We start from the raw sequence: 19,627 nt of genomic DNA on the forward strand, positions 1-19,627 counted from the left end.
CAGCATGGCCATCCCCCTTGAGGGGGTGATTTCTTGCTTTCTGTCTCTCTGTCCCTCTCTGTCTTTCTGGCGAACACACACACCCTATAGCAAAAACTTCTAAAAAAAAACCCCAAAAAACAAAAAACAACAACAACAACAAAAACTCTTCTCTGATGAAAATACAGCAGCATATTTTTGAGAACAGAACAATGTAAAATACTCTCATGTTTGTGAAATAAGTAGGACCAATTATGCTAAAATTGAACATAAGGTAGAAGAGATGCATAAAAGGACAGTCGCTAGGTTCTTATTTTGAAAAATTTGCCATTTAGTAGAAGTTTCTAAAAAATGAAAGTAAGGATGAAATCTGTCCTTAGTGCTTAAGATTTCACTGTAGTTTTCATTACCAAGATTTCACTCTAGTTCTCATTACCGAAACAGAGTAAAAAAATCTGCTTTAATAAAGACATACAATGAAAAACTCTGGATATAAATGATTCTTAAAAAGTCTATAATATAAGCCAGACAAATGCTAAAAAGTAAAGCAAAATAAATGAACTGTTTTTCTGGTCATAAAATATTTATTAAGGTATATTTTAGGGAATATAGTGAATATAAAATTTAGGATCACAATATGAAGCAATTTCAATCCTCTCAAAAGTCAACACAGCCCTCAATACTCTGTAGATGTAAAACCACTGGTGAGACTCACTAAAAGCAATTTGACTAGTACAGAAGTGGCTTTTCATGAAACATTTACAACTAGAGCATTTGAATACCTCTTTTAAGTGCAAAACCACACCACATTACACTAATGTAGCAACAATGCATTCATATTGTTCTCGTTAGTCATTAGTAGTCAACTTGCATAACACCAGAAAAAAGCACAATGGAAAGCTCACAAAAATGGGCTAAAAAAGGAACCTGTCCTAGCAAATCACACATTGTAATGGAAGAAAAACATTTAAAAAATTATTATACACACTACAGAAGCTGCGTTCATTCCAAGGATCTCAAGTGTCATTATTTCCTTTTCTGTAAAATCAAATTACAAGAACCAGGCACAACTAATATTTGGGAGGCAGTGTGTAGCTAAAACTTGATTTAACTAATTATCCAATGATTTTTTTTTAAAATTCCCCATAAATCTTTTCTGTCCTGAGGTAGTTGCAAAATAAATCATAACTTGGATATCAACTAGAACTGAGGCTTTTGACGTTTTACTCATTAAAACTAGTTGTTACTGACAGGAACTACCTTTTGATATTTAAAAGACAGTTGAGAAATGGGCCTCTTACTACACACACATGATGATGGCTATGTGGGAAAGAGGATTAGCTGCTTCAGAATGTGAGAGATGTGGTCCACCATTGCTCCTTCCTTCCTCACCCATTTTAGATTCTTTACTGTCCAAAAGCCACCAGGAACAAACAGCAGAAGTAGACTGATCATCGTCCTTTACTGTAGCCAGGGAAGAAAAGGTCAAGTAGCGTCTGCAGAATTTCATTGGGAATCATGATGTAATCCTGGCCAAGATCATGCCGACAAGCAGGGCAGGAGAAAACTTGAGCTTTAAAAGAGCGCTGTAAGCAATCCTAAGGTAAAACAAAACAAATAAAAATTGCCCAGTTTTATCTGAGGGTACAGCATAAATACTCAGCAACTTAGCTTCCTGAACACAAACTAGAAACTGACTGGTAACAAGAGAAATATACGGGATGAACAACTCTAAAAGCCTGAATCTTCAATAGCAAAAATCGACAGTCAGGGCTTTAGTTCTACCTCTGGCACATACTGACAAACTTCAAGTAACTTTTTAGTGTTTCAATTTCCTCATCCAGTAAAACGATAACGTGAGAGAATATGTATGGCTCCCAACAGTGTAATCTTTAAGGTTGGATTTTAATCCTGTTCTTCCTGATATAAACCTAAAGAAAAAAAAGTCACGATGACCTTGCCTAGATCTGAGGTACATATTTTATCAAATCACTTAACATAAAAATGGGTCGTCCAAAAATCTACTTAGCTGTACTAAATATATCAGAGAGTAAACTGACTCAAGGGATGTACAAACACATATGTAGAAGGTTTATTTCTATTAATATTTCACAAAAAATTTCAAATTTTAAGTTAGGTCAGAGGGCATTCGACTACCACCTAGATCTGAACCTTGGCTTGTCTAAAACTCAAAATTTCCTTTTACACCACACTGATAACATAATATTCAATTTATCTGGGCAGGCTGCTGGATAGAATCTGTTACAGATTCGTTCTTTAAACTGCATGGACTATTCCAGTTTGCTCTATAATACATAATACATATATAACCTATTACATAAAAAGAGCAATGACAGCTTACTTTCTTCTCCATTTCAACTCTTACTCAGCAATTGCAAACATGATAGAATATCCCAAATAATACATATATATATATATGTATTATTTGGGTTAGTGTTACTATGGAATTAAAACATAAATTTACCACAAAGATATAATATAATGCTTAACTGGCAATGTTCCCTAACTATTCTGCTTCATGGAAAGATGTTTCTTCACGTACTAAAAACAGGTGTAAAGGTTAGTGTGCTTTCAGGCCTAACAAGGAAATATGAGGAAGGAATTTCACTTACTTTACAGACATTGTGGAAGCACTCTGTTGTCACAGGCTGGTACACTAGCTCCTGGCAGCAGACACACATAAAAGATTGCTCCAACTTTTTCAGGAAATTCTAGAATTGTATCCAAGGGGAGGATAAAAAGGTTAGCTGTTACAATACACTAATGAAACCTTAAGTGGTAAGAAAAAAAAAACATTTAATATGTCTTCTATTAAAAATTAAGTAGTAATTTAGGTAACTCTCTGAAAAAAGCAAACTCGTAACAGAAATGGAAGAAATTCAGTCTGCACACATCAGATTTAAATTTTAGGCGTGGGTTGAAAAGGTTACAAAGTCAAAAATACATACCATGTGAAAGTCAAAGACCCCCTAAACTCTCATTACAGGGATAAACAATTTTTCACTAACAAAACAAAACAAAACAAACAAAAAAACGAAACATGGGCAGCTTTGTCTCAAAGTCATTACATATTGATCTCTTTTCTTTGAGAAGCTACACTGCACAGTCTTGCAGTGTATCAATATGCATTATCTATTCAATGTTTTGTTAAATATTTTAATATTTAGGACCAGTTGGTAACATGGTGGTTAAGGTAGCTAGATCCCACATGGTCAACTTCCTAATTTGAGTCCTGGACCCCTCAGCTTGAAAAACATGCTGGGTGCATGTGTATGCCCCAAATCCTGAGAGAATGGGGGAGAAGAAATTGCAGCATGGCCATTTCTCCTAAGAGTGATTTCTCATTCTCTCTCTCTCTCCTCCATCTCTGTTAGTCTCTGGTGAGCGCATACACCCTATAGCAAAAACTAAAAACTGAAAAAACAACAAAAACGAAACAAAACAAAACAACAGAACATTTATTTTGAAGTTTTAAAAAAAGTATTAGGAAAGCACTGTGTGTACTGGATCATTCTGTCGATCACAGTTTGAATTCTAGCCCCAGTGGCTTGAAAAATACTTGAGAACACGTCTCACCATAAAATAATAAAATAAAATAATGCAATAAAAATAAATACTATTTTGTTTTTTAAAAAGCACTAAACAATAATACTTTGTAGTATCTAATACCACAAAGAATCAACATACGCCTCTCCCTAGGATTATTCTGTGATATTCTGCCTCAATACAACAATCCCATATTTTCCTGATGCTAATGTTTATTTAAAGTGGGGCAACATTCTAAAAAACAGAGAACCACCTAAAGCAAACATGATCAAATTGATACAGTATACCCTCCAAAAGCCATTATTAATCCTATGTACAGAGACTATTTATTTTAAACTATTGGGTTGTCGGGAAAGCATGACACGTTTTTGTATTTAAAAAAAAAAAGGGAAAATATGTCATGACTTTCCCAATAACATAATAAAAGGAAAAGCATTTTTTTTGGAGAGGTTTTTGCTACAGCGCACGTGAGCTTGCCAGAAAAAGAGAGACAGAGAGATCGAAAGTGATGAATCACCCCCTGGGGGATGGCCACACTACAATCCCTTCTCCTCCATTCTCCTCTCGGGATCCTGGGCACACACGCCCAGCTTGAGATTAAGCCACTGGGTCCAGGACTTGAACTGCGGTCAACTACATGGGAGTCCAGCGACATAGCCATTACGCCGACTGCTGGTCCCCGGAAAAGCATTTTTAAAAAAAGTCGTTATAGGGTGCATGTACTTGCCAGAAAGACAGAGAAAGGTAAAGTGAGACGGCACCCCCCAGGAGGGATGACCAGGCTATAATCCCTTCTCCGCCATCCTCCTCCTGGGATTCTGTGGCAATGCACGCACATGTGCCAGGTGCTTTTCTTTTCTTTTCAGGTTTTTGCTGTAGAGCATGTGCTTTTACCAGAGAGACAGAAAGAGGGAAAGTAAGAAATCTCCCTCCTCTTGGGATGTAGGGTACACACATGCCCAGCTTGGTCATGCCCAGCTTGGTTTTCAAGCCACCCAGCCTAGGACTTGAACCATGGTTGACTATATGGGAGTCCAGTGTCTTAACTACTATGCTACCTGCCTGCCCGACCCAGTGTGCTTTTCAAGCTGCTGGTCTGGAACTTCAACAACATCTTGTGGGATCTTGTTTCCTTAACCACCACACTGCTAGCTGGCTTCTTAGCATGTTTTTCAAGCTGCTGTGGCTGGGATTTGAACTGTGGTTGGATCTGTGGGATCCAGCTCCTCATGTGCAGAGCTTAACCCGCTGTTCTGTGGTACCAGCGCGTAAGAAAATTACTTTTCACTATTTTAAAGTATTAGACCATAATTATGTAAAAAATCATTACATACTGGTCCTTCTACTAGAGATGCAAGTACTTCATCCCACAGCTTCTGGTTTTGACAATCCTCTCTGATTAGGTGTTGTTGTTGAGGGGTTAGCTGGAAAGCTTCAACTGCTTCTGCTGAATCTGATGCTTTGAACACTTTGGAGGCACTTGGACATTCATCTAGATTGATTTAAAATATATGCCAGTAGACTTATAAGTGGCTCTAAGTAGAACTATGACACAAAAGAGTTATTAACCAGCTCAAGTAATGCTTACCCAAAAGCTAACCAGCATAAAATAGCATCTAAGTTCCCCTGGAGTTTAGGATACTGTATTTGCGACTGTTTTGGCTCTGATACTATTAAAATATACAAAATGACCCCCTCCCCATCAATCCCTTTGCTTTTAGTTTCTTATAAATCTCTTAATTTATTCTCTCAATATTATTCTTTACTAGAAACTATGTTACTAGGATTTACGTTCAGCAAGCATCACCCACCGTCTGAAGGTGGCCTTTTTGTGGCCTCGCTGGCCTGCTTCTTTGACTGTCCTTTAGCCTTCTTCCCTTCCTTATCTGAAGGGTAACCCGCTGGATACTGATGGAGAAAAAAAAGATGAGGTAGATTTAAGCTTTACAGAGAAGGTAGGTTCTAGAGCTTGGTAAGAAATTTTTAAAACGGCACAGGGTGGAGGAAGAAGTCTACTTTCCCCAAACTGCAAGTTTTTATATAATGAAACTAGATATTTAAAGGACAGAGACTATTAAAATCCCAAATTCAGTGTGAAACCACGAAGCTTTGACAGCTCCAATAGTGCACCTTATAATACAATAATCATAGTTTCAGATCTAAGAGAAGAAAGAAAAGCCTTCAGGAGTTATGAAAAGGTGGATTTAAAAGTTGAAGAGAATGAAATTAGACTCTAGATAGGTGTGAGTGAGGAAGACAGAAGACAATAAATGGTAATCAAATAAAAGGGACTGTAGAAAATTGTGCAGAAAAACAACAACAACAACAAAAACAAAGCCCCAAATCAAGGCCAGATTTCTTATCTCCCCAAATTAAAGAGGGAAGGAGAGCTTTAGAAGTCTTATTGCTACTAAAATTTCCAAGTTTCTCTACCAGCTAAGGGTTAGACTTTTGGGTGCAAATCTTATGTTTTAATGCCTATGTTTTGGTAGGGGACATGTTTGTGATAACACTCATGTTTAAAGCTATATTTGTTCCAGGCCTCACACAGTGATATTATTAACTCATCGTAGCAGGTGGACTTAGATGCTTTTGTGCATTGTTGCCAAGTCTGACCTATCTGGAGCAATATTATGATCTTTGAAATCTGGAAAATCTTCTCTAAATGGGTTTGACAAACTTAAAAAATATATTTAGTCATAAGTACAATTATTTTGGTAGTTTTTATAGTAGCTGATGGGTTTCGCTAATTAGTCAATTCTATACATTTAAAAAGAACACAAAAACAGAAACAGACTGGCACTAGAAGACATACACTCACCTGCCTGGGTGGCCAGACACTTGCCCATAGTTCAGCCCCTACACATGCAGTGTGGACAGAGCCAGGGGAAATGACAAAGCTGGCAGTCAGTACAGGAAGCACAGTGGGAAACGATGGGGGTGGGGTGAACTCAAACCATGCTCTGAAGTCAGTGTCAGGCACGAAGTCTAGGTTATACAGGCAGTGAAGGGGGAAATGCAGTCACACCATGCACTATGCACACAAAATCAACAAGTCTTTTATGGGTTAATAGCTAAGCATGGGCAACAGGGGAAAAAAGGCAAAGCACTAGAGGCGGTGGCAGAGCAGGAAGCAGCTTTGTGAGGGGAAGAGAGAAAAGGGGTGAGGAAAAGTGAGAAGGGTAGAAAGCAGACCACTCACATAAGTCACCTTCCCACCCTTCCCCTACCAGAGACATATCCCCTGTGCCCTCTAGGATAAAAGTACCTTCTCAAGATTTCCTGTACCTAAATTTTATGAATTCCTTTCCAATCCACTTCATGTAATTTCCAAATTGAATTCGAAATGTTTTGTTCTTCACTGTCCAGCCCAGCTTTTCCCAAGCACCACCCTTGGTCCAAGGGCGATCTGACACCCAGGATACTACCATTTTGCTTCTTTCCCTTCTGTATACTTTAATGATCTTATTCCTCACCCCTTACAGTCCACTGATCAATTGCTGGGGGTTACAGCCAGTGTTTAGGCATGTAGATAGTATAGAGGTATACGTTTTAATGAACGCAAGTAGTCTAGACAGACAACTATAATCTAACCTGTAAACGTAGACATAATCTCCTTGACCTTTCTATTCCTTCTGAGGTCCATGGTGCAGGTTCAACATCATCTCTTCTTAAAAGATAGCGCCAAACCAAGAATCCATGACTTGATGAAATTTCTGGCCAGTATTTCACCACCTAAATCAGTGTTTCAGTACCAGTTTGAGATTTAACATTAAACTTATTTATAATGTCATCACATTAGTGATATATGTAAACCTGACAGAATGGACTGAAACTCCAGAAGATACTTGCTTTGTTATGCTTAGTAAATATGAACATTCACTAAACATTGTTTTGACTCTATTTCCCATTAAGCAAACTCTTACAAGCTTAATATAGTAACAAAATTATACTCATTAACAACATTTTACATAGCAGGAAGATAAAAATTATGGTAATAGATACCTCTGTTTTAAAACAAAGAATGCAAATTTATTTTTAATACTATAATGTGTTCTGCTTTGAAAACCATTACAATTAAAACTCTGAAAAGCTATCTGATTAAGATCTACAATGGGCAAGTTACTTAGGTGGTTTTATCTCAGAGAATATATACTTAATTTTTAAAAATGAATCCAAAATATAACTTTGCCCTTAGAAACTTCAAAATAAGCCTTGAAGAAAAAGTATCAAAAAGTGAATAGTTCACTTTGTACATCTGTTACATTTTTAGAAAAAGTAAAAGTATTAATTAAGATGCCTGTTAATTCCTCTTGCCCACCCAGTATGTTCCCTGTTGCAACCCTGTCTTGAAAGCCCAAGAAGAATGACTAACAAGATGTCATGCCAGATAGAGCACCTTATAAATGCCATCATATCTGTTGCCTTCTTCAGGAGCATATTTGCTGATCTTCCTCCCTTTAAAACTGCGTATCACTCTGACTGGCTTACCAGCTCTCCAATTCCGAGACTCTGCTCCAATTTTATCATCCAATGGAGCATCACAGTTTAGGGCCAATGCCCTAAAAAACAAAACAAAATCTTTATACCAAGTAATCTTTCTACAAGTATATAATCGAGTCATTAGCTCAATTAGAAGGTAAATTATGCCTTACCTGATGGTTAAGATTCTATGATTCTTTCCATATTATTCCAGATAATAGGATTATGCTTTCCCCCACCAGCAGAGAAGACAAATCAGTTTTCTGATGTCACCCCCAAGCCAGGGGATTGGTTCTCAGATAGCCTGTAGGGTTCTTCTGAAAGTAATAACATCTGTGCCACGTATAATAGAAAACAACTAGAAATACATGGAATTTTCTTTAAATAACGTTTGTTGAGGGAAGGGAGAATGTTGGAAAACTAATGCAAGTGATTGTTTTAATAGTTATTTTTGATAAGGGAGTGAAGTAAATTGCTGGAATAATGTAGAAAGAAATCCAGAAAAATAAATGTCAGTAAGGTACAAATTACCTTCATAGGTATACTTTCTACCTTCCAGATAACAGAGATTACTTAAGGTTTAAGTGACAATAAGAACAAATGCAATATGAAAATATTCTTTAAAGGCCTCCATAAAAATATAAATTTAAGTAAGACCAAAGCATTCAAATGCCTGTGGTAATCACTACAATAAAGATTTCTGGCTTCTTGAGATCACTACATTTTACTGATGATACATAGACAAGGAGGAACAATGAGATGAAAGTAGCACCCAGTTTAGTTTAAATTTCTGTAGTTTCTCAATGCTATGTGTATACTCAACAAGTAATAAATGAGTTAGTTTATTAGATGTCAGGAGACCTTTCTTGGGAGACCCTGCTCCTTCCAAAACACTAGGACACTAGAATCTGTTTAAGATTAATATTTTCCTCTAGGACACCTACTTTCTAAATTAAGTGAAAAAACACTGAGAACCATAAGGTTAAAAAAAAAAGTATACCCAATCTGGTGAAATGAAATATGATACAAAGTATTTTCAGGGTGTGGTTTTTAAATTTTTTTGGAGAGGTTTTCACTATAGGGCGCGTGCGCTCGCCAGACAGACAGAGACATAGAGACAGAAAAGCGAGAAATCACCCCCCAGGGGGGATGGTCACGCCGCAATCCCTTCTCCTCCATTCTCCTCTCGGGATCTTGGGCATGCACACACACATGCCCGGCATGAGTTTTAAGCCACCAGGTTCAGGACGAGAACCGCAGTCGACTATGTGGGAGTCCAGCGACATAGTCATTACGCTAACTGCTGGTCCCCTAAAAATAACTTTTATAGCTGTGGTCAAAGAGTTAAAGCTTACCAAGTTACCTTTTTTTTTTTTTTTTTAACCTAAAAGAAAGCTGCATTAAAACTCTGGAAGGCAGAAGAAAATATAGCCATCAACCCTAGAGCTAATATTACTTCTTACAAGTCTACCTATTGATATACATACTTCATCTTACGGAGCAAGGACAAGTGTTACCTTCACGTCCCTAGTGCAGTACTTTTTAACACTCACAGGTGCTTTCGGTCGTAATTACAGCCACCACTAACTGGCACTGTCAATTCAATTCTGGCTTGAGGTAAATATACTGCCTATTCAAGTATGTGACAAGTCCAAGACAATGACACAAGAATAATACTTTTCATTACTCTATCTATAGCACAACCAGTGAGTTGCCTCTAACTATCTTGATAAAGGATAGCCAGGTTACCTAGCTGACCTCTTTAGCTTCTTAAAGTGGAAGAGCTGGGAAGAAATAGGAAGGAGTAAACTCAAAAGCAAGGTGTCAAACTACCTCTTCCCTTAGCAGAGAAACAAAATTGAATAGAACCATATACTATTTGAGAAAGAGTATACTATAAGTCACAGCTAAGGGCCTTTTACCTCGGTTTTCATTTTTATAGACACATAGGTACGTCTGGCAAAGAAGTCTTCCAATCACAAGGCACGTACATAGCTTTATATATAAAGTAACCAACTGGATATTAAAGTCTCTATAAGCCAGTCCTAAATTGTTTTGAGTTACTATTTCACTTTTTAAAATATTATTTATTTGTCTCTTTATTTGTTGTGCCACTTGAACTGCTGTCAGCCATGTGGGAATCTAGAACCCTAACCACCATGTTACCTGTTGGCCCTGAGTTACTATTTCATTTTAATTACTTTCTCTTTAATAATAAGCATTTTTATTTATTATTCTTTTGCTATAGGGCACCACATGCTTACTGGAGACAGAGAGACAGAGAGAAAGTAATAAATCACCCCCCAGGGGGGTTGATCATGCCACAGTCCCTTCTCCACTATTCTCCTCTTAGGATTTTGGATATGCATACTATATATGCCTGGCATGTTTTTCAAGCTGTTGGTTCCAAGACTTGAGCCATGAAGTTGGCCATGTGTGATCAAGTCACCTTAACCACCCTGCCACTGGCTGGCCCAAAAGTAAGCATTTTTATTACTTGTCAATTATTTTCTAATGAGATTTTGACAGTACTTAGTAGATTGTTAAAAAAAAAAAAACACTTGAATCTACCATGTATATTACAAGTGTGAGGAGCTGAGAAAGAAATTTTATTCAAGTAAGATAATCTATCATTATTAAAGAGAAAATATAATTTTCAGGTTTGGCAACTTAAAAAAACCTTTTTCAAGTTCAAGGTATATTTTTATTTACTAAAAAATAATTTCTAATTTTTATGATGATTCTTCCTGAAGAGCTGCTTTCTTGTTAGAGAAAGAATTGGTAGGGACTGGACTGCTGCTTCAGGAAAGTTTTCACCAGCAAATCTGACCTGTCTCCTCTGCTGGTTCAGTAAAATAATCCTATTGTCCAAAATAATATAGAAGACATAAAAAACATAGATTCTATGTAACTCAGTATGCAATAAAATCTTGAAATCATACTGGTATACTATTTATTTCACACGGCAATCAGAAATTAAGGGAACATTACTTAAAAACCGAGTGATTTAGATCAAAAGTAAAAATACTCACTTTTATTCAACTGTTCCATAAAATACCCTTAATAATAGGATATCAAAAATTTTAACTTTATTAAATTATTACAAAATTTTCAGTATGACTAGTTACAGTGTGACCTTTGCTATCTGATGGTTTTGGTTACTTATGTACTATTAATATTGGTATCAGCATACATTTCAGAAATACAGCATCTGAAATTATATAGCTTTCTGATCCATGGCAGCTGGGTTGTCATTACTATCTCTGTAGAATAAAGGTCAGCACAAGGTGGCTCTTTTGTAATTTAAGGGGATTTAGTTAGAAAAGATCACTTTTGTAACTAAATAAATATTTCCTTTTATAAGACTTAGAAGACATTTTATTAGCATAAATCCTAAAAGTATTTTCAGTGCAGATCTGATTAAATTACATGTTTCATGTATACACATAAATATGGCTCCCAAACATAATCTCTTTTACATTAGTGAGTCTCTTCCAAAAAGTAGTAGTTTGTTGCTTTAAAAAAATAAACCTGTTGGAGTAGAACATCTTTTTACCTTTGACCTAATGGGGTAATAAACAAGCCACCTTGTTCTCGATTTCACTTAAATTATACAGGTTCCTTTCCTTCAAAAGTGTCAATAAGTTTTCAAATGCATAGCACAAGTATTACATAAGATAGGGGATTATGCCATTTAAAAAATAATTGTATGCAGAAATAAGTCAGGATGTTTACAAACAACTAAATAATCAGGAAATGGAATTTTTGTTTCAGATCTTTAACTTCTAATTTAAGATTATAACCTAAAGTTCAAGTTATGAATTATAATCCTATAATAAAATTTTTATTCAATGTCCAAATTCTAAACAGTCTACAATAGTACCTGTTCATGTTTGTTAATGTCTGATCAGCCGATGGTGCACCAATTCTTTTATTACCAGCAAGATTTTTACCACCACTTCCAGTGTATGTGAATTCGTCACCTCGGTCCTGTAGGAGATAAATTTCTGCATTAATATATGTCAACTTGACTATAATTTCATCAATTCTTATTTCAGAGTCAGAACATTTGATTAGGTTGTCATGAAATACTTTCAAAGTATTTGAAATTTTGTATGTAGTATACCTTCACCTTGAATAATTTGGCCTAAAGCTTTCATGTTATAGTTTCCAGGATCAGCAGATGGCATAAAGGTTATGTTGCTGGACTCCCACATAGTCGACTGTGGTTCGAGTTCAGGATGCAGCAGTTTAAAACTCATGCTGAGAGTGTGTGTGCCCAAGATGCCAGGAGAAAAATGGAGAAGGCACTTTGGCATGGCCATCCTCCAGGGAGTAATTTCTTATTTTCTATCTGTCTCTCCAGTGAGCACACATGCCCTATAGCAAAAATCTCTCTTAAAAAAATAAAGTTATAGTTTCCAATATCTCCAAATTTAACTGTTCTCATGTAGTATATATAGCCAAATAATCTACAGAATGATACAGATTAGGTCTTAGAGCTTAGAAATATTTCATTTTATTAAATTCAATGTTAATTAAAATAGAGTTATTGGGACCAGAAGATGGCATAATGGTTATGTCGCTGGACTCCCATGTAGCGGACTACAGTTCAAGTGTCAGATCCAGTGGCTTAAACTCACACCAGGCGCGTATGCATGTGTGCCCAAGATCCCAAGAGGAGAAAAAGGGGAAAAAGGGATTGTGGTATGGCCATCCCGGTGGGGGGGTGATTTCTCTCTTTTTGTCTCTCTTTCTCTTATCTTTCTGGTGAGTACCCTATAGCAAAAATCTCTCTATTAAAAGAAAAAATAAAAATAATAGAGTTACCAATACTAGCCATAGGTTCCACTTTGTGGTATTGCTCCAAAACTGAACACTCTGTAACTGAACTCTCAATTGTCATCTCAACAGTCAGTCTAAGTTGACCTAAAAACCACATATTGAAATTCGAACTTAAGTTCCCAACATTTCAGACTCTATGGGTTTATTCATATTATATTGATGTAAAATAATCACCTATCATTAATTTTTTTTTTTTTCGGAGAGGTTTTTGCTATAGGGTGCATGCGCTCACCAGAAAGACAGAGGGAGACAGATAGAAAGTAATAAATCACCCCACAGGGAGGATGGCCACACTGCAATCCCTTCTCTTACATTCTCTTCTTGGGATTTTGGGCACACATGTACATGCTCCCGGTGTGAGGTTTAAGCCCCTGGGTCTGGGACTTGAACCATGGTTGACTACATGGGAGTTCAGTGACATAGTCATTACGCTAACTGCTGGTCCCCTCATAAAAAACTTTTTTACAAAAGAATATGAAAACTAAATGTAGTATAAAAAGTCTACTAATGTGGGGGGAGAAATCATGTTAAAAGGAGGTATTAAACTAGTGGCACAATTATTTATTTATTTTTTGGGGGGGAGAGATTTTCGCTATAGGGCGCATGCGCTCGCCAGACAGAGAGAGACATAGAGACAGAAAGTGAGAAATCACCCCCCAGGGGGGATGGTCACGCCACAATCCCTTCTCCTCCATTCTCCTCCTGGGATCTTGGACGACGATGCACATGCACTCAGCATGAGTTTTAAGCCGCTGGGTCCAGGATTTGAACTGTTGTCAGCTATGTGCAAGTCCAGTGACATAATCACTATGCCATCTGCTGGTCACCCAGGTTTCATGGTTTGTTTATTTATTTATTTATTTATTTATTTGTGGAGAGGTTTTTGCTATAGGGCTCATGCACTTGCCAGAAAGACAGAGAAAGACAGACAGAAATTGAGAAATCACCCCCCAGGGGGGATGGCCACGCCGCAATCCCTTCTCCCCCATTCTCCTCTCAGGATCTTGGGCCTACCCACACATGTGCCTGGTGTGAGTTTAAGCCACTGGATCCAGGACTCAAACCGTGGTCAATTACATCGGAGTCCAGCAACACAGCCATTATGCCAACTGTTGGTCCCAGATTTCATGGTTTTAAAGTGTTTTTATTTGAATTCACTTTCTGTTAACCCAATATAAGATATTAAGGAACTTCATCTTTACTGTTTTCTATTTGAAGGAATTCTAAAAAATAAGTATATCTACAACAGCCCAGAACACCTCTTAAATTAATCAGAAACAACTTTTTTTTTTTTTGAGATGTTTTTGCTATAGGGCATGTGTGCTCCCCAGACAGACAGAGAGAGACATAGAGACAGAAAGTGAGAAATCACCCCCCAGGGGGGATGGTCACGCCGCAATCCCTTCTCCTCCATTCTCTCAAGATCTTGGGCACGCACGCACACGCACTCGGCGTGAGTTCTAAGCCACTGGGTCTGGGACGTGAACCGTGTTCGACTACGTGGGAGTCCAGCGACATAGCCATTACGCTAACTGTTAGTTCCCTAGAAACAACTTTCAACATGGTATCTGGATTGACTTCACAATATTCAGATTCATAATTCTGTCAACTTCTCAAGCTATAGTGACAGGGATGCTATAAAGAAAATGTAGTGGGGAGGTCAACAAATGGTGTGGTGGTAAGGCACAGGACTCCCATATGGTGGACTATGGATCAAATCCCAGACTCGGCAACTTGCTTTCTCATTTCTCTCTCTCACACATATTTAATTAGCTAATTAAATAATAATAATAATAATTATAATAATAATAAAATGAAATAAATAATTCTTTAAAAAAAGAAAATGCAGTGGAGAATAGAAAAGCATAATAGGAACAACCCAGGATAAATAATGCTTAAAACACATGAACAAAGGAGCCAGCAGGTGGCATGGTGGTTAAGGTGAGGGACAGTCCCATATGGCTGACCATGGTTCAAGTCCCAAGCCTGGTGGCTTGCTTTCTCACTTTTTCTTTCTCTGTGCCTGTCTTTCTCTGATCAAAAAAATAAATGAATGAATAAATAAAATTAAATGAATAATTCTTAGGGAAAAAAAGAACAAAAACATTTCTGATTGCCTTTCAGGCAAAGAAAACTAACTCATCAACACCTCAGTCATTATACCAACAAAAATATTTCAATTATCATAAGGAAAACTACTGCCAGACTATCACCCAGTATTATTTCAGACTTTTTTTCTATTGAAAAATGATTAGCCTGGGCTAGCTGGTGATATTGGTGGTTAAAGTGACAGGATCCCACATGGACTCACTGCATGGTTCAAGACCTGGACCTTGTGGCTTGAAAAACATACCAGGCACATGTGTGTGCATGCCCATAATCCCAAGAGAAGAATGAAGAAGGGACTGTGGTATGGCTATGCCCTGTAGGGAGTGAGTTCTCATTTTTTTTTCTCTCTATCTTGTTCCCTCTCTTTTCTTCCCTGGTGAACACATAAGCCCTTTGGCAAAATAAATAAATAAATAAGCCTAAATATGTTGTATCTCGTAGTTTATGGTACACTAAACTATCCCTGTGAAGTAATAGCCTAAACAAGGCTACAACCTGGGCAGAACTCATATAAACAGCTTTGTCAACACAATGGACACGGTGCTGTTCCAGAGTACTTCAATTTCCCATGTATTTTCCAATCTCTGTACTTCCTGCAAACTGCTAAAGTAACTGCCCAAGACAATAAGCTGGATGCACATTCCTGCCATCACCCTTATCAGATATAAAAGATTTTCACCTCAAATCTTCTCAACTTCTCCCCACCCAAAGACTATCAGATAAACCATCCTAAAGCAGTTAAAACTATTCCTCTTTTTCCAGACAACTGAGAAATTAGTGACTCCACAATTCAAAGCTGTCTAGAATATAGCTTCAATTCTTTGCCAGTTTCTCAGGTACTGTTCACATGTCTGTAAAACTGGATATTACCACTACTACTGATAGATTCATCTAGCAGTATATGTGCAAGTTTAGGCTAACCATTTTACATATGATTAATTTACTTAACTCTCACATCAAGCCTATGAAGTATGTATTTAGAAACTGTTTTAAAGATGAGGCAGAAGTATAGTTCTTAGGGTCATACAACTAGGAAGAGATGACTCTATAAATAGCATGGCCTCAGAGTCTTCTCTTGACCCTTGAGCAAAGTACCTCTTAGGACAATTGAGAAAAGGGAGATCATCCTTGTGGGTCCTCATTTCCCAAGAGAGGTCACTGAAACACAGGGCACTAAAACTAGCATTTGATTAATTCTCAAGTTCTGAGGCTACAATATTAACGGGGTTTATTGGCAGGTACTCAAGAGTTTCACTTTCATTCATCCCACTGAACCAAGTTTACTGGGTCAATGAATGTTGTGCCAAAGTCAGAGTTTCAGAACAAAATTAAAAAAAAAAAAAAAAAAAACTTGCCAAAGGCAGATGCACTCCTCAGAGGGAGACTGAGACAGAGAGAGAGGGAGAGAGAGAAAGTGAGAAAGCAATCCCCCATGGTTAACAGTCATGCCACAATCTCTTCTCTCAGGATTTTGGGCACAAATGCTATGTGCCAAGTGTGTTTCAAGCCACCAGGTCCAGGACTCAAATCATGTGGTTAGCCATGTAAGATCAGCTGCCACAACCACCATACCATCTGCTGGCCCTGATACACCTTCTAACTTGTACAGAACTGATCAATTAAACATGAAAAACATTCTAAAAAGAGACGGTAGTATTTTTTGTAGCCTAAACAAAACTCGCATATTTTACTGAATAATCAATACAGGTTCTAAAGAACAAGGCTGTAAGATAACTTACTACTTCATCTGCAAATCCACCAGCCAGGACAAGAGAATAGGCCCCATCATTACTTCGACCATGAATTCCACCGACATGGGGCCTATGAACACCTGCTTCGCTCACCTATAAAGTAAATAAAAAGAGTCTCAAAATACCTCTGAACAGTTAGTTAAGTTACATTTATAAATTGCTTTCACATATATTTCTGCACCCTAAAAAACCCTAGAACTGAGTATCTTTTCCTTTCGTCACACATTAGTTCTCCCAAATATACACTTCAGGTACTGAGCTGATCAGGCCTGGGATTCTGAGTTTCACAATAACAATTAAATAATCATATGTCTACTAGAACTTCCAGCTCAACTTGGCTAAGAGAGAACTATCAGTGGTCTAGACCTCTTCTCCCATCTTATTTTTCATCTTTGATTAAGGCCCTGTTCCTTACCCAGTTGGCAAAGTGAAAAATGCAGGTGTCATTTTAGCTTGTCTTCTCCCTTATTCCTCAAACATACCTGGTCACAAGAACTGTTGATTTTACCTCCTAAATCTCTCCATCTTTTTTTTTTTTCTCCACTCAAATTCATTTTTTTCTATTCTGTTGCTCAATTTTAATTTGAGTCATGAATGCTTATAATAATCCCTTTTGCACAGTCTCTAGTTTTGCTCTTTGCAACTCATTCTTTCACAAACAGAATACCTTTAAGAACACTTATGCTTTTTACTTTTTAACTGTTGACATTAAAACATGTTTAATGGTCTCACAGTATCAATCACAAGTTAAGCATTTTACATTACTCTTTCAGTCTAGCTCCTATCTATTTTCTCAGTCTTATCTCCAGCTTTTCTTTCATAAAGCCTACATGCTTGAGCTAAAACTACTCAGTATTACCCAAATATGCTATCCATTTCTAGTTCACTCATGTTATTCTTTCTGTTGTTGTTGTTTTAGGTTTTTGCCATAGGATGCCTATGCTCCCCAGAGAAAGACAGAGACGTAGAGAGAGAAAATGAGAAATCATCTCCTGGAGGGATGGCCATGCTACTATCCCTTCTCCATTCTCCTCCTGGGACTTTGGGCATGCATACACACATGCCTGGTGTGATTTTCAATGCAATTCTACTTCAGTGGTCCATACTTTCTTATATATCCTCAGTTCTTCCACATTGAAAAAGTGTCATTTTGTGCACTTCAAACTCCCTGAGAAAGGTCTTATAGGTGAATCTGTTTGTGATTGTTCTTAGCAAAGTAAAGGACACTGAAATTCAAGCTTGTACAAGTGGGCATGGGAAAAGACGCACTTAAGAAGCCAATGAAAAACTGATTAAGAGCCACAGAATCTGGAAAGGCTCAAGCCTTGGAAATACTGGTCACTATAGCAGAGATAGGGTCACTTAATTTCCTCATCTTAGCAGCCCCGGTAAAAATAAATCCATTCTTCTCATCTTCCTTACTTCTTGATTGTTAAATCCAACCTACCAGTTGCTCAGGCCAACAATCTCATGGTCATCTCAAATATATTTTATTTGCCAGAGGGTACATACGTATGCCAAAGAGAGTCAGAAAGGGAGAGGGAGAAAGCACCTCTCACTGGGGTGTGGTTATAGTGCAATCCCTTTTCCTCCATTCTTCTATCCTGTTGAGATTCTGGACATGCACATACACGTGCCTGGTGTGCTTCTCAAGCTGTTGGAGCTGAGACATGAACCACATGATGAGCCATGTGAGATCTGGCTCCTTTAAGCACTAGGATGTGGGGCGGCTCAACCATATTTAACTTTTTTTCTTTATTCATCATAGAGCATGTACATTTGAAAATGAGCACAGAAGAGAGGAATGAGCAACCTTCTACAGGGTCTGGTCATATTGCAATCTCCTTCTAAGTCCCTTAGCACATTAAATCTGGAGCACTGGCATGCAGTCCTGGTGTGTTTCAGGCCACGGATTTCAAGTGCTATCACCATGTAGGATCTAGTTTCTCAAACAGCATATTACCATTGTACCACAGAGCCAGTCCATATCTTAGACCACATTAAGGAGACTTTTTGACTTCAGTGACAAGTATATATTTTTTAAAAAAGGGATAAGTGGTTGTGTCCTGGCCCATTCAGGGAAGCTATGCCCTAAACTCCATCTTCTAGACTTCCGAAAAAGCACAGTAGAGGAGAGATTTTTTTTGTCATAGAATGACCAAAAACCACTGCAGAGGCATAAGAAACATGAGAAACCAAGAAAATATCCCTCCCCTAAGAGAAAAGAACAATCCCTCATTGTCCACAGACAGTACAGTAGAACTTTCAGAAATGTCTGATAGAGAATTCAGAATATTCAGAGTGACAAAACTAAACAAGATGCAAGAGTTGAGAGATAATGAACTCTAGAAGATGCAGAAGAAAAGAGACGAGTTCCAGGAGGTGTTGAAGTTCCTCCAAGACCTGAAAGAGGAAATACATAACATAAAAAAGAATCAAATGTACCTATTAGAAATGAGGCTGCCATTCAGGAAATCAAAACTTCCCTTGAAAGTACTAAAAGAAGATTAGTCCACGCAGAAAATTGAATCTCGGATGTTGAAGGCAAAAACTCTAAAAAAAAAAAAAAAAAAAAAACATGAGAAATACGAGACAGAATTAAGCACCCAAACATCTGGATAATTGGTATCCCAGAAGGTGAGGAAACTAATAAGGACATTGATGATCTATTCCATGAAATCTTGGAAGAAAACTTTCCAAATCTAGAGAGGCATTCGAATATCCAGACTCAAGAAATACAATGGACCCCTAATAGAATCAACCCAATAAGATCTTCTCCAAGGCATACCAAACCCAAATCGACCAAAACCACAGACAGAGACAAGATACTAAAATTGGCATGAGAGAAATGTCAAGTTACTTGCAAAGGATATCCCATCAGGCTAACATCGGAC

At 37.6% G+C, this 19,627-nt stretch overlaps 1 protein-coding gene across 1 annotated transcript in view; it reads right to left on the minus strand.

Annotated features, from left to right (window-relative positions):
* Positions 1-300: 300 nt before the first annotated feature.
* UHRF2 (ubiquitin like with PHD and ring finger domains 2) overlaps positions 301-19,627 on the minus strand; it is a 119,874-nt gene continuing 100,547 nt past the window's right edge. The window contains exons 9-16 of the mRNA XM_006144468.3: positions 16,722-16,826; positions 11,912-12,018; positions 7,946-8,108; positions 7,141-7,281; positions 5,358-5,454; positions 4,881-5,038; positions 2,613-2,711; positions 301-1,577 (exon numbers count right to left, since the gene is read on the minus strand). Coding sequence (XP_006144530.1) covers positions 1,431-1,577; positions 2,613-2,711; positions 4,881-5,038; positions 5,358-5,454; positions 7,141-7,281; positions 7,946-8,108; positions 11,912-12,018; positions 16,722-16,826 — 1,017 coding nt within the window. The 3' untranslated portion in view covers positions 301-1,430. The remainder of the gene's footprint in view (positions 1,578-2,612; positions 2,712-4,880; positions 5,039-5,357; positions 5,455-7,140; positions 7,282-7,945; positions 8,109-11,911; positions 12,019-16,721; positions 16,827-19,627) is intronic.

The sequence above is a fragment of the Tupaia chinensis genome, unplaced genomic scaffold, assembly GCF_000334495.1.
Source record: "Tupaia chinensis unplaced genomic scaffold, TupChi_1.0 Scaffold000121_1, whole genome shotgun sequence".
NCBI classification, from domain to species: domain Eukaryota; kingdom Metazoa; phylum Chordata; class Mammalia; order Scandentia; family Tupaiidae; genus Tupaia; species Tupaia belangeri.